The following is a 25,278-nucleotide window of genomic DNA, read 5'->3' as shown; positions in this document are numbered from 1 at the left end:
TTCCATCGTTTTAAATTCAAATCTCCAGCGAAACAGGCTAATAAAGATAGTTGCTAATACCCTATCCTATCGGAGGTTGGTTATCATCAGGGCAATATTCACTCTTCAGATGTAGGTTTCACGATAATTTATAGTTTATTATTATTTATGTAGTGTGACGTAGTATAGTATTATTTATGTAGTAGTGACGCTGTGGTTGTATGTTGTGAGGCTAGCGGTAGTTAGGAGTGGAAGGATATGAGGAAGAGTTAGGTGTGAAGATACATGGCTATTCAGACCTGGTAACCAAACACGGCTAAAGCTATTTCAAGCAACGTTTCGGATTTTGAAAGTTGGTCTTTCAATAGGGCTGTAATGAAAGTGTCCTCTATAATTGCCGCAAATATGCTATAATATATTATTTTTAATTAATAAACTGTGAAATAGCACGAAATAATTTCATAAAATTTACGATTTGAACCACGGAGGCATTCAATTATAGCGCCGTTTTTTGTGAAAAATCACCTTAAGGGCTCGTACCGGTTTGCTTCGTCAATCAACAAAAGAAAAAAAAAACCACTTAGGACGGGTTTTTTCGGAGAATTTGAACAATTCTTCAAATTTCAAAGTTAATTATCAAGTTCTGCGAAAGATTTTTTTAAGTTCTGTTATTATTTCAGTTCTGTCAAGCAACTAGCCTATAATGATATAATAACAGAACTAGAATAGAACTTTCACAGAACCCGAAAATGAACGTTGAAATTTGATGCATTGTTCACACTCTCCGATACAACCCGTCTTTAGGACTTCAGAGAATTTGAACAATTCATCAAATTTCAATGTTAATTTTCAGGTTCTGTAAAAGTCCTATTCATTTTTTGTTATTTTATCATTATAGTGATTGACAGAACTGAAATAAAAACAGAATTTGAAGAAATCTTTCACAAAACTTGAAAATGAACGTTGAAATTTGATGAATTATTCAAATTCTCCGAACAACCTGTCCTTAAACGCAAAATTTCAGGGTTTCAGTTCTGAACCTTTCATTGCCAGTATACTTGTACGTGTTTTCCTCACTATTCAGTCGGCGATCTCTTTATAAGACCGCTGTTGACAATTTATCGAAAAAACTATTAGAGAAGCTTGTTTATAACTTCCTGCGACTTCTGCGGCCCGGTAGTTTCTCCTTTCAGTATTGCCACTGTTGCTATCCCATAGTGATGTATACCGACGCCTTTCGGTTTAAAAGATTGCATCTCTCACTCTTCTTCGACTGTGTTACGTTTTTTTTTTAATAATACGTAGAGAAGTAACCAAAATAAAAATGCCTATATCTTTAAAGGCTATTGTTTCACTGCTACTTAACATTTGATACGTTATATTATTAAAGTTATATATTTTTTTGATATATGTGTGTTCTTTATTTGATCATTTCTCAAAATATTAATATGAAAACATATGAACTGCCTACTACGTTTTAAAGCCAATGAATCCACCTAGATTTAGCCGCTTATTCCATGTTTTAAAGTTCTACAAATTGGTCACATTATGAAGCGATCGCTTACAACGTTTTTTGCAAACTTGCCATAATATGCCAAAAATCGATCTGTTTTGACACGTGAACTTTTCCCAGTGAGACGGGAATGGCAAATTCTCTCGGCTTAAATTCCTTTAGAAAAACCCCAGAAGTTATTGTAACTAAAATCATTCTAGTATAAACTTTTACCATTGGGTATTAATCGAACATTTTGAGCAGAAAATCTGTTAATTTATGTCAGTTATTTCCTTTTAAAATACTCGCTATTCTATACGGAATTTCGAGGTCAACGCAACTATTTTTTAGCTGGCAAAGTCATCCCCATCATAAGCTATACAGCTTTGAAAAAAACAAAACCCCGTGTTGTTTGTGTCACATTTTTAATTTTTCAAAAAGGAGTAAGTAGCTGTTTTATATGAAATGGGTGTTAGTAAGTAACTAGTAACTTTCAGTATCATTATATATTTATAATTGCATAAACCGGTAGAACATACTTGGTTTTTCCTTATATGTAATATTACATTGTATTTATTGTCCCGCGTATCAGACAATTTATGTAAAAAAAGTCTATTATACACGAGTTGTATTCAATACAATTTCAAAATTATTTATATAATGTGGGTTCCTAGATATAGTAAGAGATTATTTATAGATGTGACTGGTAAAAATAAAGCTGTTGGTAATTCAGGGATATGGACAAATACGATTGCGATCGCAAGATCAGGGTCCAGAGTCAATGCTACCGCCTGCTAATAAAATCATCTAAGCTTCATTATCTATTACTAAATAAAAGTCCAAAGTGTTTTGTTGACCCCGGAGTTTTTAAGTGTTCTGGTCCACCAGTTTGAGAGGCTGTGAGACGCCAAGTCTAGCGTCACTTGCTGTCGGAGATGTGGCCAAATCTCGCGGACTTTCCGCCCGTAAGTTGCCACAAATCTGCTCACACATCTTACGTCTTCCAGAGGCGATGGATATGACCGAGGAGTGAAACCCTCGGCGTTTATTCCACCAAAGTCACTGCAATGTCAGTCGATTCTCCTTACCTCTTTCACTTCCTCCGCTCCAGGGCGATGATCTGCGCTGTTGTATATTATTTATCCCTGTGTCCCTAATATTGTAATTTTGCCAGACATTTCGATCCTTGAATGAAAGCGAATTGTGAATGATACTGTTTCTTAGTATTTTCTAAATATATTGGTCACGATTGTTGCCGTGAAATCCTAGATCTTACCTTATAAATAACTGTTCAATCTTACAACCTTTGTTCAACCTATTCTCAGCTTGACTTCTTTGAGTTAAAATATTTTATTGTACCGTATTTTACTAGGGCGTGTCTCACTTCTCCCGACTAAATCTAAATTTTCATTACTGGACGAGCTTTCAGAATGACTATTTATTTTGCAAATGGCATCGGGGCACAACGCGCAACGCAAATTAATAAATAATAACCTCAAGGACTTGTCATGTTTACAAAAAAAATGTTAAATCAACACGGCGGAAAAAATATTTATCGAGTCTCGAAACCTGCATTTCCCGTAAAGTCGGATGAAAATAAGGATGTCCTTGCTTCCCGTCTCGGCGATTAGCGTGACACGCTGTTTATTTGGGTTTTACATATTGCGCATGAATGGGACGTCTCGTGCGGCCGTTGTCACCTCGTAAAAACAAAGCTTGCCCGTTGTCACTGCGACTGTCACTGTCACACTGTCAGACTGCCAGATTCAACATAACAAAACCGAAATTACGCAGAAGCGGGAATGAACCATAAGCAGGTCATGGATTCAAGAGGCGGAGAGAGGGGAGATGGGGCAGATCCCCCACACGGCTTCGATTCTTTCTTCCCTCCCTTCCACTTATCTTGGGTAGATTCTGTCTTCTGAGAACCGATGACGTTACCGTTGGAAGAATGCCGAACTTTGAGTGACCGCGTTCACTTTTTGCCGAAAGAAACCAGAAAGGTTTAATTGTTTGATCCTTGATTTAATGGCCCCTTGTCTGACGGAATAACTCCAGCATCACGTCACTTCCCGATATACATTCGCCATTCATTATTATGATCGGTTCACGAACCAATTTAGCATAACACAGGTCCATCGACTTCATTCCGATTTTAAACAAATATGTACTCATTATGTTGGAAGATCGAGTTCAGGAGGTGCTGAAACTTGTCTTCTTTTACATACGGATTAATGTGAAATATCAGATTTAGGACTCTTTTTAAAATTAGAAAATTAGTTCAAGCTTTGTATTGCTTAGAATACGAAGCCACAGAGGTTATTTCAAGCTTTTAGGCCTGATACTCCGAAAGCTCGCTCCTTAAAATTAGTATCTGGAGTAAGCTTCGGTTGCTTCAACCTTCCAATACTCACTCATAATAAAGTTGAATTTATTAGATATTTTTATCACTGTGTCTAGCCCTACCTCAAGATTATATTATGCAAATAATTTCAAATACAAATTTAGATTTAAGAGTACAACTATTACATTATATAATTTAAGGATGTTGATAGTTAAATTGCACTCAGCATTCCGAATAATATTAATTTTGTCTAATATTATTCAAAATTTAACGCTTGACACCATGACAGATCTGTTCGACCTTATGAGGTGATCACTTTGCTGCACGTCACCATTGCCATCTGCTGCCATTTAGGTTATACATAAATGCCTTTATTAATACGTTCTTGACTTTTAACAATCAATTGGAAGTGTGACCAAATTCAATGGGATGCTTCACGCTGACTGGATAATTGATTCATCTCCTATCAAACTTGCATCATCACCAGATTGTGTAAAAACTAAAACAAAAAACACCATAATCCCTTTTGATTCATCTCTTAAACAGATGTATAACTCTTAAATCTCATTTATTCGTTCGCCGTTTAGAACTTATATTAATTGTGGCGTACATAATCCAAGACGCCTTGCTCTTGGGTTGCCTATAGTTTTTCAACATTTTGAAAACAATTAAGTCATTTTATAACCATATTGTGCAGGTGGACATCTTAAAAACTGGTCATTTTCTTCTTAATACCATCGGGATTTCTTATTTTCACAGATTCTATCTCTTTGTGGTGTACCTATAGAATCTTAAACGTCGTGTTTTAGCCACTAGGCAATTTCGACAACATAAAGTCCAATAAACCTGTTGTCACATAGACATCATTATTTCTTAATCGCGAGCGTCGGACAGACCCCACAAAGTCCCAATTAATACCAATACACGCATAAAACGGTTGTCATCTCGTCTATCAATGAAAGTAGTTTCTTGAAAAGAGGAGGTCTTGGAGGACTTCCAACTGAATGGAAGATCCGCAGCATCTGAGAGTTATTATCTCTGAAAACATAATATTATGTACTGTGCGGGCTTCCGTCCCCTGTACCAGTCTAGAGATGATGTCAATGTATCAACACTTCTTGAATTTAAATCACTTTCAACACTGTTTACAAAACATTAAAAGTTATTGAAATTGACCATGGCAGCAACTCAAAAATCAAGCGCCAGTGTTTCCTCAACGATATTTCTAAGTAAATAGCGATCACGCCGCAATTCTCAGGGATCGTAACATATATTATGATGAATGCTACACAACTTTCTCTTGGCACCCATTTCTTGCTTCACTCAACTTCATACACACTCCTCCGTTACACCAATATTTGACAAGACCTGACTCATATATTTGATTCGGTTGTTCTGGTTTAACCATTGCGTCCTTGATTCCTTCCAAAGCACCTCGTTTTCAGATCGTTATAATAAAATTCATAATCCTCACCAACTACAAATTCGCTTTCTTAATTGGCTAACTAAAGTAATATTTATCGAGCCCACATTAAGGCCAAGTTAATGTTAATCAGTTTCTCAACCGCAACAATATTTTATCAAATCGATAACACACATTTCTCGTATGAAATTATAACGATTAATGTTTGATATTTGCGTCAATTCAATGCTACGTTTCATTTAATTTTCAGTTTAGTAATACATTACTTCAACCGTTGTTTCAATTAGAGTCGCGAACGGTATTTCTTAGATAGGTTCGTTTGCACTAACGTTGTGAATCCCTGACCACGTATTGAACATAACATACATTATTTCATTGCTTGCATAAAGCAGTTCAACTGAATGAATATACTATGTATTTAAGAATATCTAACTAATAAATTGCCTCTGCAATCTGAGCGTTAATTGTCTAAACTTACTAGAAAAAATACTGGCAAATCAATTTTTAAATATATTATAAAGCTGCTAATTTATAAATTCAATTAGCTCAGCAAATTAGGGTTCTTATAATGAAATTTTTAAAGGATTCACTTAATAAAATCTATGCACACACAGAGCTTATAAAACTGTAAATGACAAGCGCTAAAAGAATGGCAACAAGGAATTGAATCGTGTTAGATTATTGCAATATTTGGAACTAACACTTCCACCATCCACATTTTGAGTACAGTAATAGTAATAAGTAATCCAAACAATAATATTATTGTAAAGTGCAGCTTAGCATTTCCACCAGTATGGACGACACCGATATGATACCAAGGTATCTAGCACGGCCGATCGATAAAGGATTTATCGTTAATGTCGATAACTTGTCATCGTTCCCAAGCACGACTGCAGATCGCTAGCATACAAACAACAGTTAAAGTCGAACAAATTAAGAACTTCTAGTCGTCGTGAACTGTTATTTTTTCGTTTTCGGGAGCGATGACAATTTAACGACATTATCGATAAAACCTTTTTCGATCAGCCATGCTAGGTACCCAGGACGACAGTAGTATCGACAGGTAAAATCTTCAATGATCTTCATATTTGTCACATCGAAAAACAATAATAATTCCATTTTTCATGAAAATACAAAATTGGAAGCTTCTTGAGACAAAATCAATGATGGCTATGATGTTTTTCCTTGGCTTGTTTTCGATTATTTGTTTTTGTGCCCCACTAATAACTCTCTAATACTATCTAACACTAATAACTATCAACTTAAGTAGCTGTCCTGGAGAAACTAAATACAACTTTTATAAATAAATAAACCCATTATCTAGTATGACAGAACAATTTACAGTTACAATTCTGACATCAAGAAACTTTCAATCTAGATACATTGTGAGCTATGTAGCTTCAAAACATCATTTTAATGGTTGAAAAAATGGAGAAGACACCATAATACATTTTTAAATATTGTAAAGGTGACTGTTGAAGACGTTAGACGAAGCCTGGTAGTAACCACGAACTGGCAGTGACATAAACGTGTTACATTTTGATTTGCTTTATATCTAAAAACCTGCGAAACTAGATTCTGCGCTACCAGGTGAATAGAAGTTTGCAGGAGGTGTTGGCTGCAGTTTGCGGTAGTATTGGCAGCGTGCGGTGTGTGGTCCATTCCCATTGCCAGTTCTCCCCCGGGCTGAGCGGGTAGATTGGCTGATAGCAGTTCTGGTACCAGTTCGTTCAGCTCTCGTGTCGAGTGGCCCGCAGCGAGGATTATGTTCTGTTTGGTTCGCGAGGGACTGGTTTAGGGCTTGTCTTTCTTTTTGCTTGCTTATGAACATAATTTTAGTCAGATATACTCAATTTAAAATGTTTTTTTTTCCTCAGATCTAACAGCAATGCGTATAACCTGAAATGGTCTGAAAATGCAATTATGTTAAGCTGTCAAGTAATTATTTTCTAATAATGCATGGTTCTCCCACATTTTGATCAGTTTTTTGAACAATTGATCACAGATTTGGGTAAAAATGTGACAGGATTTGTTAAACATTAACCTCTAATTCTAACTGATTTGTTATGTTGGTAGATAGGTAAGTCAGATTTTTCCAAAGCCCTAGTTTGAACTACAAAGTAGAAAAATTGTTTGTATGACTCAATATAAATCTAACGGTGTACTCTATCGGAATGTAATATGGAACTTCTGGTCCTATGCAATTACTTCGACAATGCGCAACAAGATGCCAGTTTCTTTCTTTCGTGGACAAGTAACACAAATTCACAAATCCCGCCAAGCACAGATTGGCTTATTTAATCTATATGTATTTAAAAAAAAATATTATTTATTATGTGGGTAGCGGTAGCCCTGGATGGAACTGGTTACTTAACTAACTGGCCACGACTCGGCAAATACTGGCCGTTAATTGGTCCATCTGGCCGCTATGCAGATGTGATCCCTTGGACTTTACCGACCAAAGTGAGGTCCCCTGAACCTCTCTTCCGCCACCTTCCGCTCCAGACCTCCACACCCCCCTCAGCGGCACCTTTCAGATGTTATCTCTTATCCGTTTGGATAAAGGCGTTCCGCTGATATCTCCCTCTTTCTCATGAAGGACATATGGGACAGAAAGAAATGTTACGACGCAACTCTAAGTGGCAGGACCATACTTAACGAGCTGATATTTTTTCTTTCTGCCCGGAGTGCAGGAAGCACAAGTGGTATAAAAAGTCTTCTTTTTGCTTCTTGACCGGTATGACCGTTCGACTAAAATTTTCATTCAGGTTTCACTTACACTTTTATGGTCCTGATGCTGGAAGCTCCGTTGTATCATCACTCTCTTTTACGGACGTCGTTTACTGAGAATAAGGGAGGTATTACAACTAATAAGTAGTTCTATTTATTTCAAAAAGTGTCTTGATCTTCATCCTTAATTTACTTAACATTTTGTGTAATTCAGAGACTCTTATATACACGTTAAGTACACCGATTATATCCAACTAATAAATGACCGGAAGATGTGAAGAAAGATGAGCAAAACCAGAAGATCTGGAGAGTAGCCAATAGCTAGCTGGACCGAGGACGCGAAGAGAGAAAAATGACTCGAGACATGAGGGACTTGTGTTCAAGGAAGATCAAAGCTCCCTCAATAAAACAAAATAGAAAAAAAAGAAGGATACAATATGTAACCATTAAACATAAGAAGACGCTCGATCGCAATGAAATGAGTTACCAATGATAAACGTTATGATTATAATTAAACTCTTGGTCATTCGTCTGTGAAAATATAAGCAATGGTTATTGAGAAATTTCAAAAAGACTTTATGACGATAATTATGTCCTCGACCCATATTATGTGGTAGTTATGTTGTAGAAATGATAGGCAGCTAATTATTTGTCGTTTCGCTTTATGTTTATACGGGTTTTAAATTATTAATTAGCCGCCTCACGCCACTTGTGTCAGTAATCTAGTCCCTATGCCAAAACGGTGACACTTTCTAAATTTCAAAATAGTTTCTTAATATGTTTGTTGTTTGTCTTTTGCCATGTTGACTTGAATTGCTTCTACAACCAAGGTTTCATACAGCTTTGCAGTGTCCATCATCAGGCGTACTATTGAAAATCCGTAAGAATCTTAAAGCAATTTTTTTGTGCATTTTTTTTGCATATTTTCTTTGTTTAAATATCTGCTGGTCAAAAACTTTATAATCTTTCGATAATGGTGGAAATCAAAATGTTTCATGTGAAAGCAATCACGAAAACCCTCTTGCTGTCACAAGGCAAATCAAATTGTAGTTTAATTAATGCGGTCAATGTGGTCTTCGTGGCTGCTGAAATAAATAATAAATAGCTCGTAAAACAAAACCGTTCCAGTTGACCCTCGATGGCTAAAGTTTCCTCTCTCAAGTCCAATAAATATAGCATTGAATTCGGTCGTTGGTCCAGAGCGTTTTCCTTGAATCACAATTTATGTGATTTTATTATTAATTTGGCATCTTTACTCTGATTCCTCGCTTCGGAGTGTTTATCTTTTAATAACTCATCATCAACGGCAATTGACGTTATTGTCTCTGTGGAATCCGAGCTCTCGTACACAGCCACGTGGCTTTGTGGTGTTTGTAATTATAATATTGTGACAGCATTAGTGTGCGACAGACTGTGGCAGTGTTGGCGTGTTACAGACTGTTGCGTTGTTGGTGTTTGGGTGTGGAACCACATGCCCGCCCCACCAGACGGCGTGGCGACACATACTTTAATGAACACAGTTCCAGAATAATGGGTCGTCGTTTAGCGTACAAGTATTTAATTCTACGTTAGGTAGATATGTTTTTAACAGTTCCCACAATCGATATACCTACCTACTCTGTTTTAATATCCAAACTGATCCTGCAGAAGGACTACATCTATGTAGTCATTTACAACAATATACCGTAGCCAACAATCCCAAACATCTAAAGAACCGAACATCAAAGATATAAGAAGGAGGTTATTTTGATCCGTAACCCTATTTGCCAAATAGTCAAGTAAACTTAGATTCGTTTCTGAGAACTCAAGAAAACATAATTATGTTACATATATGTATAATGTATATGGTTTAATTTCCCACTCAAAATAGGTTGTATGTTTCTCGATGAAACAACGAAAATATTCCACAGATTTCATTTCTGAAATAGCCAATTATCTTCAGCATGAAGGCGAATCTATTTTTCATTCGTTCAACTCCTGGTTTTCTGCGCTGTTATTTTCCCAGAAGCGGAGATCAACACGCCCCGAAATAAGCCAACCTAACGTTTTGCCACAAATTGACACGATCGCCTAGAACATTCCATGTTTAATTGAGTTAACCGGCCAGCGACTGGAGACCAGGTGTTGGTGGAAGCAGATACTTATGTACCCGACCAGCGAATGGAGAAAATAGCGCTCCGAACAGTAGACTGCTTGGCGCGACTGAGTTCGTTCACTCCACTAACTAACCTGCCCTCACTCTGTCTTTATGTTTTCCTGCCATCTCACGCCACATTTTCTGGTTTCTTGACATCTTCAATGTACACGAAAGTAATTAATGTATCTATTTTTTATCTTTTCAAATAGTCTTTCTAAACTAATTCACATTTTTCAACTACCTACATTTTTGTCCTAATATAATTAATAATAGTGTTCTGATCAACATTTAAACAGAGTGAGTTTACAACATATCGCATTAAGCAAGTTCCTAACTTAATAAAAGATCATGCATTTATTTCAAACCCACTGTCCCAAATCTTAAAATGATGTAATTTTAAGGCATCGTCCAGTTATCTGACTAGTTCAAAATATATGATAGTAATTTTATAACTTCTCAAATGGTCTTTTAAAATAGTATAGCACCTTGTCCCAATTATATCTCAGTATGTAATAATTTTACAGCGAATTGCATAAAATTTTGTTTGACAGAATTCATAGATTTGATCATTCGGCATCGGAGGTCAGTGCAATTTCACAACAAATGATAATGGTATTAATGTTTTCCAAGTAAGCGTAAAAATAAACATCAGACACTCATCGCGTATGTGTTTTCCACTGATAAAATCATTGGACCACACTTTAATGGGTATAATGTATCGTAGCCAATGCTTGTGGTGAGTTAACACACTTAAAGCGAAGAGTTTAACAATAAAAGCCATTCAGAATAATTAGTCAGCGACATCTTTATACGTGTATGAATTTATACTTGTATGATGGTTGTTATAAATTCCGCATCAGACACAAACCTAGTTTGGTGTTTATTGACATAAATGACATGGATACTACAACTAAGTAGTGGCTAGCTAGTGGCTGCTGCACGATAGACTCATGTGGGTTTTTAGTCCCTCAAATTATATAATATGTAATGCCGCTGCTCAATAGATACAGTAAAACTAGTCAATAAAGGATAGTAATTTCACTAAAAGCTTTAAGACTGATTAATCACGAAGTTTACTATCCCATAGGCCAATTTCAAATCCTTTAGAGAGTTAACTAACTTTATTTATCAATTACAATTAAGGATGGGTTGTGTCGGAGAATTTGAACAATCCATCAAATTTCAACGTTCATTTTCGTGTTCTGTGAAAGTCCTATTCAAGTTCTGTTATTCTCCGAAACCATCCGTCCTTATTATTGTTTTGGAACAGGTCATTTCACATTATTTGAGCAATTCTGGGTCGTCAATATAAGTCACGTGTAATTCAAGCCATTGAGATGATCTCATAATATTAAAAGTCGTATTTATATATCGGAGCATAGTATTCTATTATAGTGGTATTCTTACCTAATGCAATTGCATTAATCGCCTTGTATGTGCATATAACTTTCCCTTATATGTGCAGGCCTGCGTTAATGAATACAGAATGCTGCAGCTTGGTGCATTGGCTCAGCCGTTCAGAGTGCACGGTACACAGTAGTGGTTATTGTGTACAGTTGCCTTCGTTTGTGAATACGAGAAAAATGTTAATTGGCATCAACTGTGCAACGGACCACATTGCCTCGACAGGTCTGCGCCGGAGTTATTATATTACCAATATATGGCAATAATATAAGCTCTTACACGTGGAACCTATCTGAAAGCATGACAAGAATTTTAAAAAGATCAAAAACAAGAAATTTCCCCTGCCAATGTGATGGAGAGCGGTGTTTCTAGACCTTTAATTATTTTAGTATCTGGATTCGTGGTCATAAAACATTACAACGATTAGCAAACTATTGGCATAGAGAGGGGTATAAAAGAAAATACAGCAAAATTCGGAAACGTTTTCGGCACTGTCAAATTTTATAAGATTTTGTTTTAAGAAACCTTAAACTTTAGGTGTTGAAATTTTTTGATTGATATACCATGAACTATTTATTAACTTATTATTAGTACTGAAACTGGTGGAGCATTCTGCCTTTGCATCTATACCCCTCTGTACGGAAAGAGTGGTTCTAATTGGACCAGATGTACCTATGTGAAAATAATGAAAATTAGTTCATTTTTATGGATATATGAATCTAATAGTGTAGCCCTATAAGTCTTTCGGTTTAATTGAGTGCCCTTCTTTTGGGAGTTTGACCTATAATTCATTCACTGTCAGCCTCGCTGAGTCCCTTGCCGAGAGATCTTCCATTGTAAATTTATAATGCACGTATCGAGCTTTCATGGTGGCCACAACCAGCAGCTGAAACACTTGAATTAATAATCCCGCCAAGGACTCCAGGTTTTATCGACTCGACAATTTCATTAAAATATTTCCAGTTTTTCTCTCATGCTCGTGTTATTATTCCATAATGTTGCATTGGTCAAAGATTAACGATAAGCAGTTTGAATTTTTATTGACAGAATATAATCGTGTCTCTTCTTCATATTGTGGTGTCTGTGGAGGTCAAAGTGGGATGCTGGCCATTAATTTAATTCTTTAAAATATTGCGCTTCAGATAAAGAATTTAGAGAGTGGGTAGAGATTCTTACATTATGTACAAAAATGGAAAAAAGGGTTTTCCTGCTCATGGAGTAGTTTTATGTTAGTGCTTAAGGCGTTAACTGTGTAGGTACTGTTTTCAGCCCTTTTCAGTGAAGAAGTGTAGAGAAACTTAATATCTCAATGCTCCTAGAATGGAGCCAGACAGGTGTGACAGGAATCTAACATCTAACTAGCTGTCAGAGTCAGTGGGTAAAAACTAGCTTAACGTCTTCTCAATTGATAAATAATAATGTTGTTAACGTATCATCGGTACGCGGCTTTAAATACACTAGTCACACAACGAAAGTTGTTGCAACAATAGACTTATAATGTCAAGCCAATTCAATTGGCTTAGCAGGACTTGTTTGTTGATATGTATTAACTATTCATTCCATAAAAAAATACATAATTAAGTCTAACCTATTTTCCTTAAGGTATACGGGAGCATCAGAAAAATATAGAAAAAATTGGCTTTTGAAATAACTGTACGTAAAAAAAACGGAACACGATAAATATATTATTGTGTCAAATAAAAAAAAAACTTAAGCTGTACCAAAATAGGCACTTACATTTTCAATTGTGATTAATAAAAGTCCAAAGTAGCCTCCTTGAGGAATACCTGTGGACCACCAATATCAAAGAAAACATGTGTTTTTTTATTACAAATTCAATATTTTTAATGTTTTTTTATTATCAGAATGCAATGCAAAGCACGAACACGACAAAGATTTTAATGTGCCGTCAATTATAAATTCATTCACGTTTCCCAATTGATGTTAAAACTTACCGTGGCATAAACAGAATAATATATTAGTCACCAGAGGTATAAAAAGGGAATAAATACAATCGTGTGCACATGTGTACAGGTGGTATGTGCGTGCTGTGAGATCGCACACGGATCACAGGTGCTTGTTACTGACACAATGGTTGGCCGCAACCTAACGGGTATTTCATGAAATCTTGCCACATAATGTCACATTTTGTCGTTTGCTGGGTTTTAGACATTAACCCGGCGATCATTGTAGAGTGGATTGTTAACAATAGCGTAATAATAGCACTCTTTGACGGCTTGCATTGGGGACATAAATTATATTTATGGTCAGTTGCTTTCCCGATAAAAATGGACACATCAGGTTTGCACGAATGAGTCGCAGAAATGGTCAAAATATAGGCCTACTCTCGTGTGTATATTATTAAGTTGACTAAATATTGATTAAGGAAGCAACAACTTCGGGACGGTGAGCTTTTTGAATAAGAAGAAATAATAAGAATAATTTAGAATTTTGTACAGCTGTTTCTATCTACGTATGTAATTAAACTTTATTAACCATAAATAATAAATTGAACTTTATTTCGACGCAATTATTTTTAGATTTCACCATAATCACCTATCATAAGCTTTGATATTGCAATAAATTACCAAAAATAAGACAAGACGCCAAATTGTTTTTTTCAAGTTTTTCAAAATTTAAAAAGAAAAAAGATTAATGATTCTTGGAAAAGATAGGTATCTTTTTTATGAATTAATTACGCTTAATTTCAAATTATTGTTTACAAGGTATACATTTAGACGTACAGTGTAAATAACAACTTCCTTACAGTCAATAAAGTTTTATTTAAGTATCCGATAACATAATTATATCTCAGTATATCGTTTCTTCCTGCTTCTTTTATTGGGCCACATTTCACTGTTGTCATCTGTGATTTTGTTCGTTGCAAGGACAGCCAATGCAATCCGTGAGTTATATTATATCTATAAATTATTCCGGTAAGCCGGCGTAAGTCTCCGTAGGAATAATAATTCTCCTCTTCACAATCAAGGTAGCGATCTTGCGTGCAAGAATTTTCTCCTACCGACGAATGCACCACCGGTACGTCTGTCTCTGTGGGAGACATAAGTGCAGTAACTCTAGTACCTACCTTCAGTACCTGGGCCTGCACTGCAGACTGCATGCCGCTAGCTGCACTGGTTACTGGTTACTTTCCCACCATCGCGTTGTGCGAGTACTGCGGCGACTATACCTGATGAATCAATCACCCGCATTGCACCATCCACGCATGTTGCATTCAACTTTAACGATCTTCCAATTACTGGACTCCCCGATTGTCGAGATAATTAAGAGAATTTTTTAAACGTTGGTGGTCTGCGTGGATTCACCATTTTCTTCTTTGTCCTGTTAGTTGATAAAATCACGCTTATTATTGTTACAGAGACGGCTTGCAAAGCTCCCTTAAGCATTCAGGTCTAAGTCCACTATGTATATTCCAAGTTTCACCAGTCCCTTCGAAGTTCACGAGGTCGTCATTAGGTGTTTGATGTTATATCCTAGGATTACCAGATGTCTGAGATTTTATGTTATCAGGACGGGAATTCGTCATCAAAATGCGCTGCCAACAGGTGGTTACGCTGTATACCCAAAAAGGATACCTAAAATACTAAATCACGCAAACGTCTCCAATTTCATAAAATTCTTAGCGGTTCTCACCCAACTAAAATAAGCGGTTCTATTACTATTAGTTCGTTAACAACTTTCTTGGTGATAATCCATGTTCGCGCTCTAAACGTCAGAAGCTTGAAGTAAGATATTTTATCCCAAAACAGATAGATGACACTGAATATAGGAAAGTGACGTGGGAAATCAGACCAAGAAATAGTGTACGTGCAAAACATCACGTCTCCAACACAATCCCCTCTGCAATACGGCTCAAGATATCGCAGGAAGTCAGATGTCAATTAACAAATCAAACCGAAGAGTAAAAAATAACTTTGAATGACATGTAGATGTAGGTAGTCTAATAATAAACCCAAAAAAACCTCCCCAGTCCTGTAGTGCGAATATGAACTGCTGCTCTGTAACCAGATCTATTCGACTAGATAAAAAAGATATGTACGTAAAAAGTTGTTACATTGTGCCTTCTCATGGTGGTCGAAAAGAGTTGTTTTATCTTAGTGGTTTGGTTATATTTTTGTTTCATTTAATGTGTATTGCAGATCTTTGCTATTAGTTTACATATATGTATTATATTGTTATCCCTTTCTCAATTCTAGCAAGTTGTAGTAGAATTTACTTTTTGATACTATTAACTATTATTATTTGTGGTCAGCGAAAACGAATCTTGATAATAACCACTAATTGGGATATAAAACAGCACTCTAGGTTTTAAATGCAATCTTGGCTCATTCGTACAGAAAATTATGACTAATATCCATGGAAATTCGAAACCAAAGATAAAACTTATCCTTTCAAATTTATATTACGCTTCGTACCTCTAAGTATACATATACCGTTGATCTAATCTCTAAAAATATTTTGTTTCTATAGCCCTTTGACTAGGTACAATTTTGCTTTCTATGTTAGTTACTTAACTAAGAGTGTTGCTAAGTTACAATTGAGTATTATTAAAAGGGGTTTGAAAAATTATGGATGAGTTGAGGACCTTCGGGAGAACTCGGCTTTGATGAAAGAAAAAATCCCTTCTCCAACGATTCCCGAAGAATGTAAGTATTGTATACGACACGCAACGCGAATGCCAATCACTGCAGTGAACAGGCTCTTTAATTCCTATTCTAGTACACCTGTTGCAGTATCTACCTTATTACAATACCTGCACCGACCTACCGGCTCTTATGCCACACACAACGATCTGCGAAAAACACACGAAGGATGTGACAAAATTTAAGTAATCTATCGATACAAAACTCTCCGTTTCAGACTGGTATAATCTTGCAAACGTGGAATGGATTACACCTGCAAATAATAAAAGTCATAACAGATAATTTTCGTGCCATTCAATATAACAAGGACAATACAAAACATGTTTAAGTCAACGATTCGATAGTGTTTGTATTTTATAAAGTTTTTCCTCCTTGTAAATAATATCCTTAACATTTTTAAATATCCATTATTGAAGACTGTCATAAAATCGAAATATTCTGTTTTTAACCAGTTCTGTGAGGCTAATAAGATTTGAATTTAAAATACCAACTGCTTTGCGCGTTTTATCGTAATTTGGTATGGAAAAGTATACAATACAAAAACTTTATTCATATTCGTAACAAACTATAGAATTACTTGTGGCCGTCTAGACCACGTAACTTAATACTTCAGTTGTCTCTCATTGTATGCTTGTATTTTATACAACAGCGAACTGGGTAGAAGTGTAGGGCAGAGTTTAAAACTTTCGATTGAATTTCCGTCTTACACTGTCCAATGTCAATTGCAACTGAATATAAAATAACCTTTCAACATTTTGTTCTTATTTACAACACTCGTTTTTATAACGTTATGTTTGTGATATATTTTCAAGGGCGCTTTAAAAAGTTAAGAAAATTACAATAATATAATAGTTAAATTGCCTTGAAAATCTTAGCTATTGTATCAATAGTAAAATTGTTGCGGGCTGTGAAAAGTTTCAGATTTGTTAGACAGTATTAAATTAGATTTTATATAACATCTCAAAGATCTAATCATCTAATAAGATGCAAGAAAGGTGTTGCTTCCAGTTTGCGTGCCAATAGGAGCCAATATTTTCAGGAAAACTGTTGAACTTCACAGTCAAAATCAGGTCTTTAAGGAGAATAACAATGGAAGAAATTTTCTGTCAATGAATTGGTCGATTCGTTAATGAATCACCGGCAGCAAGTGGTACAGACTGCAAAGCCTTTAGGCCCCAAAGGTCGTTTTCTTCCCCTCCTCCTCGGTCCGCCGGCTTCGACCAGTGACGTAGTGTCCGCACTGTACGGTGTACAACTGTTGCCGGAAAAGAATAAAGAAAAACCTGCCGGACGAAATTCGAACCGACTCCGTCTGGGATCGTGGGCAGCTTCCGGACTCGGCGAGGAATCTGTTCTCGGAAAGTCGCTCGACCAAAGTTTCTCAACGGGCGATTTGGCCAGAAAAACGTGCCGGTAGTCTGGCAAACATAGCAACCATCCACCATTGTTTGAATGACTTAACGTTAATGATTGGTTACTTTGACCGCTTGGGATATAAATAGACACCATGGCTCATGGGTATCTCAAAGTAATACTGCTTGAAATATTTGTAGTTTGGAATTCGGAAATCCTTGTTAAATTTTAATGATGCTGCAGTCATTCTTGTAAATAATAAATCGGCACTTTAATTAGTATTTTTGATAAATGACCAGCTCTCTTTTATAAGCGACGTTTAGTGTTTTAGGGAAAAATTCTTTTGCTATATCGTCATTCTCTTCCCCCCGTTAGTTTATCCATCATAAACAATACAAGATATATTATTATTATTTTGGTACCTACTAACATAATACGATTTAAAATAAATTAATATCGCCACAGTAACTAGTGAGAGACCTCCATTCGAAGTCAAAACGTTGTTACAAAACGGCTTTAGCTATGTTTATCTAGATCTGATATGAAAAGCCAATCATCATTTCCTCTTCACGTTACATCATCCGCTTTCTACTCACAACAATCACCAACAAAATATATACACAGTTCCATTGGACCCTTGAAATATACAAACATATTTTACAATATGTATAATTGTACCAACATATATTAGGTTAGGTCAGAAATTATTATTACAATTACTTGGTGAAAACAGTGTCCGTGAATCCAAACGGTAACTTGTAGTCATCCTTCAAAAACCCCTTGTCCAAGAACTTATGATTGACACTATGACTAAGTTGTTTTCTTTTCGTGATTGTTTCAGATGGTCGTTAGGTGGTGGGGCGGCTTGTGGGCGGCGGCGCTGGTGGCCCTGGCGGCCGCGGGGCCTGCGCAGTCACCTCAGCCTCTGCACCACCTTACCAAGAGGTCGTTCTTTGAGATCCAGTGCAAGGGGGTCTACGACAAGTCCATCTTCGCCCGGATCGACCGAATCTGCGATGACTGCTATAACCTCTTCAGGGAGCCGCAACTGCATACGCTATGCAGGTATGTCCATTCACCATCATCTCAACTGAATAAGAATTTCGTTCACCTTGATCCCAATTTTGATTAGAATTAGAAATTTTATAAGTAAAAGTGGACCCAATATCGTCCCCTGCGGAACACCGTTTCTGCAATTTGAAAAAATTTTGCAAAAATGTTGCCTAATTTGTCATAAAGGTACGAATATGCGCATAGTTGATGCATCAAAATATAATCATTGTAAACATAAACGGATGATTACTATTGAAGGTATTGTGGACTCCATCTCCGTCCTTGAGGAATGCCATGGATAAGAGTAATCGTGGTAACTGCTCCTTGACAAATTATTGCGGTATATATAGTTGATGAAGGTATATAATCTTACTAGGTTGTGAAATATTGCAGGTTTTAACAAATTGTAAGACCATTCATACTATAGTTGTGAAGGACAGTAGAAAATTGAACTCTTGCTGGATTCTTAGGACGGGTTGTTTCGGAGAATTTGAACAATTCATCAAATTTCAACGTCCTTTTTCGGGTTCTGTGAAAGTCCTATTCAAGTTCTGTTATTATATAATTATAGGCTAGTTGCTTGACAAAACTGAAATAAAAACAGAACTTGAAAAAATCTTTCACAGGACTTGAAAATGAACGTTGAAATTTGATGAATTGTTCAAATTCTCCGAAACAACCCGTCCTAAGTAAGCGTTTTGAAGTGATGCAGTGACAAAAACGGCACTTCAAAAAAAAAGTTTACTTTCATCATGTTGTTAATCAAATAATATTGTGTGTGGGTGTTTTCCACACCTGCAACCGAAAGACAACGTTAATGAGGCACATAAACATGAAATGACCGGTTATTGACTTTTCAGGAACGATTGTTTTACGTCTGACTACTTCAAAGGCTGCCTGGAGGCACTGCAGATGACGGACGAGATAGAGCAGATCCAAGTATGGATAAAACAACTTCACGGGGCAGAACCTGGGGTTTAGGTATTGTTTTATCCCCTTTTATTTTGATTTTTCCTTCATTTTTTCCTAACATTTTTTTCTCCTTTTATGACTAACTCTTTGAATATATCTTTTTAGTTTGATCGAACATAAAAAGTCCTAATTTGGCAAACCTACTGGTTTACTTTTATAAATTATTAAGGACAATTCTTTATCTAATACAAATAGATATTAGTTTTCCCTAGAAATATATTTTTAACCTTTATTTTCTCCACCTTTAACTGACTTGATTCTCTTTCAATCTATTTATTCATGTTTTTCTATTGGTTCTATCATTATAAAAAATATGCTTCCACGCATACAATATATTTTTTTATCTAACATTCATTCTCTTCCTTTTTTAATAAAATGTTTATGTCTTCATCTTGTTTTACAAACCATGTGTTTGGTTTTCTCCCAAATTTCATCACCGTGAATTGTTTTTCAACCGACTTAATACAATATTTTAAATTTTTTTCTACCTTATTTTCTCTGTTTCAATAATTACTTTTTTCCTTTGATTCAAACAAGCAAAATCCTAATTTTTCATCTTCCTATTATTACCTTTAATTACTTTCACACCCATTCCCTTTTTTTCCTCTGGGGGTGGCCTTCAAACTAATCTAACACAACTTTTTTCATCATCACTAATAAATGTCCTTCTTTCTAGCAAATTTCTTCTGTCTGAGCCTGCATATGTCTAACACCTTCTTGTCTTTACTAATCTATGCTCATGTCTCTTTTCTAACCTGTTTTCTGTCCAATATTTTCTGTTTATATTTGTAATTGTCATAACTATGTCTTATAATACAGGGTCCGGGGGTAAACTCCGCTAACTTCGGGAGGTGATTCTACATGATGGTAAAAGTAAAAAAGTAATAAGTTTTTTCGAAATTCCAATATTCATTTTCCCATACAAACAATTTAACTGTTTACCTAAAACTACCTTCAAACTTTGGAATTTAAAAAAAATTATTAATCTTTCTTACTTGTATTATCGTATAAAATCACCCCCGAAGTTAGCGCACTTTACCTCCGTATTATGTAATGTTATTATTATTATTTTCCTATTAAAACATTAATTTTTGTTTAATTAAATGTCTAGTGCTTGTAAATCTCAATGTATTACAAATTTTTGTGACAAATAATATAGCATTTATCATATTAAAATAATACAGTATCTTCAGTTGGAAAGAAATAAGCTTGCTTTACTTCAATAAATCAAGTACTTACTTATTCACTGCTGCACCTAATGCACAACAGAGGTAGAACTCTGTCAAACTGAATGTGGTATTCAACCAGTCAGAAGTCTCACATCAAATAGAGAATCTTAAATGAAATCCAACAAAATAAAAAGAAGAAATAAAAAGTATTCCCTCCAGATTATAATCATATACGGCAATGAATAATTTAATGCATTGTTTCTTACAGGCTCCAATGCTTCACGACACCATACTTTAAGGGCTGCTTGGAGGCCTTGCTCCTCACGGAGGAGGAGGAGAAGGTCAGTCAGATGGTAGAGTTCCTGGGGAAGAAAAAGTGATCCACCCGACCTAGCCAGGACCCAACCCGGCCGAGTGCCACCAACACCATCTAATGGCAGCTCTCGCAAGCTTGCAGTCAGACCAAGCACGCCGCACACCATCTAGTGGCAGCTGTTGCAAGCTCGCAGCCGGACCAAGCACAAAGCACACCATGACCGCCAGGGAACTTCTGCCATCTGATATCTATCCTCATTCAATCTAGTCGCAAATCATCGATGTATTTTTAATAGTTTATTAACGTATAGCTGTAAAAGGTAGAAAAACAGGCCATATTGATCTTAGCTTAATTTAAAATAAAGCACCATTGAAAATGAAAAAAAAAACTTGTAATATATATTTTTGTAAAGTAAGCTAGGGTTACTTTTGTGACTTGTATTATTTAATGGTAAATAACCTTGGTTTTGCTACGCATATTCGAGTATTCTTCCGTGTAAAATATATTGATTAAAATATAGTAATTAGAAGAACTAGAAGGAATGTTGCCAACTGAAGCAAGTAGGAAGCACACTCTGTCTGTGAAGTACAAAGTTTGCTTTCCAATCTGACGAGAAGTTTCTTTGTCTATTCAAATAATTGTGATTTTGAAGGTTCTACCAATGCACATTGTTTTATATTTTTGACTGATAGCTTAAGGAATACATAGTTCTCAAATTGTGTACATTAAATACTAACTCCATAATATATTAAATATGTGAAATATGTAGTAATGTTTATGCAATAGTGCTACCTTTCTTACACATGGCCAAAGAATGTAATTCACTCGGAACGATTTCCTTAAATATTCATACAAATATATTATGCTAGTTAATTCACTTTTTGAAAAAGACCGATTCATTTAAGGTGCCAATGTTTTGGGAAGATGGCTTAGATTTCCACGAAACCAGGAGACATCACAAAACTAGGCTACTCTCAAAGGAATAAGGTGTTAAATTGGAGATAGCTTGAAGGACTTATGTCATCATGCTTGCGAGAGTTCTGTAGACGGTATCTATATAAAAAAAATAATCATCAATTCTTTCTCAAAAGACTTGTTTTTAAAATAGTTAAAACTCATCCATAAATTTATTCTGTTGACATCAAAGTATTATTGTATCATGCCAAGCATCAATATTGCGCTTCGTTTAATTATGATTTGTAAAGGGAACCATGATGCCTAATATGGTCACGCCGACTCTGAGGTCGGAATGGCTGGCCGACGCGAAATTGGTATGACTATGTATCATGGAAAGTGACTCCATAGACAGGTGACTGGACACGGATAGCGGGTACCCCTGACCTGACATGTGAAGTATAATAATCACATTATTTTACTAAAGAAGCACTCGAAGTGTTATGTATTAGGTGTAAATAAACCAACTAATTTAAAAGAACTTATATTGTAAAAGGGTATTTTTGAAGAAATATTTTTTGACATAATATTATATTTTGACTTGTGAGCCTAACGAATATGAAATAAAAATAGCTAATCTATGTGCCAATTGTATATTAACTATCAGTGAATCCTTACTAATGTTTTATAATTATTTTTATTCAATTAGTTTTACGATATTTGCAGCATTCCACTCTCAGTATTTAAAGTGTATATTATTTCTTATTTATTTATTTATTCCTTCATTTCATGAATCATCGCTACATTTTATTTATTTACACAAATCCATTTAATTCATTGAATATTATTTACTACCTTTAAATGTTAAAATATGGAATTGTATCAGAACAAATGTACGAGATTTCCCATTGGTGAAATACATATTTTTGGTTTGTTTTCTTCAAGTCTCTCTTTAGTTGAATCTCTCAGGAATTTGTGTTCCTTAATGCAGCTCCTTAAATAAACATATTGTATTAGATCAGTATTGATTTCCTAGACTTAAAACTGTTTACTATGTACAGAAAAGTATTATTTTGGGTCCCTTTATTATAATTTGTAAAACATTTATACGGGATATGTCTCTCTCTAAATCAATTACTATTAGAGATATATTTATCATAACCGCAAGGTATAAATTATGCTATATATTTCTTGTCATTGTATTTATATTACATTATATTGAATAAATAGCTTTTTGCAATGACATGATTGTATTTTATTATTCTGAAAAATGTGAGTAAAGTTATTCATCGGTTGTTGTTTAAAACCTGTCGGGTATATGGGATAGGATTCTCTACTAACCCTGTACTTAAAACCTGTCGGGTATATGGGATAGGATTCTCTACTAACCCTGTACTTAAAACCTGTCGGGTATATGGGATAGGATTCTCTACTAACCCTGTACATAAAACCTGTCGGGTATATGGGATAGGATTCTCTACTAACCCTGTACTTAAAACCTGTCGGGTATATGGGATAGGACTCTCTACTAACCCTGTACTGAAAACCTGTCGAGTATATGGGATGGGGTGTCATTCTCTATTAACCCTGTACTTAAAACCTGTAGGGTATATGGGATGGGGTGTCATTCTCTATTAACCCTGTACTTAAAACCTGCCAGGTATTTGGGGCGGGGTGTCATTCTCTACTAACCCTGTACTTCTTTCCTTTTAATTTCAAACTAAGGACGTTTAAAAGGAAACCTGACTAACTCAAAAACTCCTTGAACATTGTGAACTTGTGCTTGTAAATGGATGATTCAGAAGTCGATCGTCCTCTCCCTTCTCACACATCTTGCATGAAAATGAAAAAGACAAGTTACTAGAATGATTATGTCATGTGTGACCTCTTTCTGGGACCACTATATTACTCGAAGGGATGAAGATAGAAGAAACACATGCATTCATTTTAGCGGTGACGCTGCCATGAATTCTTGCCGGTACACTGGTTTAACTGCTATATAAACCCGTTGTCCCACAGGTCGGTAAACAATTTACATAAGCCAAATGCTTTAAGACCCTGTGCAGAAAAGTTCCACAATGTACTGCGCTGCCGACCATTATCTTACTATAACGAACTTAATTTTCGTACAGTAAGAAATACAGTTCCAAACATGAATATATATTTTGACCCAGGGGCCTACTCTATATCTTTCGAAACTTTCCTGCCGCTGGTTTAGCCAAGTCACAAACCCGTATTAACCCTTCCCTTACGGTGTTCAAATTCCTCGTGCTCCGGTGCTATACACTCGGTAAATATTTATATATGGTAATTATTAATACAATCAAAAAATGTATTGCGGAGCAATACCAATAAAATTTAACTCTGTGTTTAGTATATTTACAAAGATATATTATTAATTATAGATGATGTTCACTCAGTTGACAGCACCGGTAAGGAAAGTTTAAACCACGAACTTAATGGTTTGTTAACCGGAAAGATACAGAGTAGGTAGTTGTACCTTGATAACACCATCCGACCAAATTTTATCTTTAGGTCAAAGATATTAGATTGTTTACTACTGTGTAAGCATGTAAAATCGTATTGACTTCATCATCATAAAACAGATGCTTGATTTCAAAACAACTTCTCTAACTCAGATTTTATTCAAATTCTAAAATAAGTTTCTACAATTGAAAAAAAAAATTCAACTGGCTTGTGTGGCCTCCTATCCATATATGTATTTTTTTTTGACCGCTTGGATCATATGAGCTTGTTTTCACGACAATTTAACTTAGGTAGACATAGGAATGACGTATGCCCCGGACTCGAGTTATTAAATGGCTAAAATTGAATCCCACTTAAGAAGTTTTCCCACTTAAGAAGTTTTTTTTCCCCGGTCCCTTGGAAAACTTCTTAAGAGAGTTTCAATGTATATCTTATGCAGTCGAAAATGTAAAATATTGCTCTGTATTTGTCTCTGCTTTCTACCTATCAATTACATTATTAAATTCACACACCCAACTTCTGTGCAATAAATACAACAGCATGTAGATAAATACTCTGAGTAGAGTTTGAATACCGGGATCTCTAGAACCGGGAATCCCGGACCTTTTTCGGCACTGTAATCCCAGTGCTAAATCTTCGTTTCCCACACCTTTCAGCCTCTAAATCCTAATTATCGGGGTATATTGTGAAGCTGATTACGGTATTCACATAAAAAAGTATTTTTCTGCTATACGATCAATCTGTTTAATTTAGCCACTCTGGTGTAGAGCCCCAAAATACTTGGAAAAAACCCCTGACTCGCACAAACAAATTGCAATCTTTAAAGCACAGTCGTCAAGTGGGAATTATTCTACCAATATT

At 35.7% G+C, this 25,278-nt stretch overlaps 1 protein-coding gene across 2 annotated transcripts in view; it reads left to right on the top strand.

Moving 5' to 3' along the window:
- ITP (ion transport peptide) overlaps positions 1–23,117 on the top strand; it is a 65,755-nt gene extending 42,638 nt beyond the window's left edge. For both annotated transcript variants that reach the window (XM_089638926.1, XM_089638925.1), the window contains exons 2-4: positions 18,368–18,591; positions 19,440–19,560; positions 20,989–23,117. In XM_089638926.1, coding sequence (XP_089495052.1) covers positions 18,368–18,591; positions 19,440–19,560 — 345 coding nt within the window. In that variant the 3' untranslated portion in view covers positions 20,989–23,117. The remainder of the gene's footprint in view (positions 1–18,367; positions 18,592–19,439; positions 19,561–20,988) is intronic.
- The last annotated feature ends 2,161 nt before the right edge of the window (positions 23,118–25,278 follow it).

This window comes from Hesperophylax consimilis, chromosome 13 (genome assembly GCF_061612785.1).
Source record: "Hesperophylax consimilis isolate HC1 chromosome 13, BYU_Hcon_1.0, whole genome shotgun sequence".
Taxonomy (NCBI): domain Eukaryota; kingdom Metazoa; phylum Arthropoda; class Insecta; order Trichoptera; family Limnephilidae; genus Hesperophylax; species Hesperophylax consimilis.
The sequence above is the reverse complement of the archived record's forward strand: the minus strand, read 5'-3'. Positions and strand labels throughout refer to the sequence as shown.